The 543-nt window shown below is 20.8% G+C and overlaps 1 protein-coding gene across 1 annotated transcript; it reads right to left on the bottom strand.

The window, feature by feature from the left end:
* On the bottom strand, positions 1 to 543 carry PRSY57_0003400D (hypothetical protein; the record flags this gene model as incomplete). Its single annotated transcript, XM_020114128.1, has 1 exon — positions 1 to 543. A coding segment is annotated over one exon (543 nt), but the record flags the coding sequence as incomplete, so codon positions are not given.

Genomic DNA, 543 nt, shown 5'->3' with positions numbered 1-543 from the left:
CATTCATCTGAATTGTTCATAACTATCATACTTTTCTTTATAGTATTCTTATTAAACTTTGTCATAAAATTTAATTTCTTTAATAAATTCTTTTCTTTCTTAAAATATTCACGTATCTTTTCTCTTTTTATTTTCTTATTACTACCTACTACACCGTTATGGTCTAAAAAACTTTCTACTTCAATCTTTTCATCATCATCAAAGCTGACTTTATTAATACTACTACTATAATAATAATTATTATTATATATGTTACTATTATTATTATTATTATTATTATTATTACTACTACTATTATTAATATTGTTGTTGTTACTACTATCTGTTCTTATATTCTGCCTATTCATTTTCCTTCTATGTTCCTTATATAACTTCTCCCTCTGTTCATAATAATAATCAGATTTACTTAATCTTTCTTTATTGTACTCATTTCTATTTTTTATATAATCCTTGAATATACTATACAAATTGTCAATAAACAAAAACTCAGGACGAGTTATAAAATATAATAATTTATTAATAGATATTATATTACTCAAACAA

The sequence above is a fragment of the Plasmodium reichenowi genome, assembly GCF_001601855.1.
Source record: "Plasmodium reichenowi strain SY57 chromosome Unknown, whole genome shotgun sequence".
Classification (NCBI taxonomy): domain Eukaryota; phylum Apicomplexa; class Aconoidasida; order Haemosporida; family Plasmodiidae; genus Plasmodium; species Plasmodium reichenowi.
The sequence above is the reverse complement of the archived record's forward strand: the minus strand, read 5'-3'. Positions and strand labels throughout refer to the sequence as shown.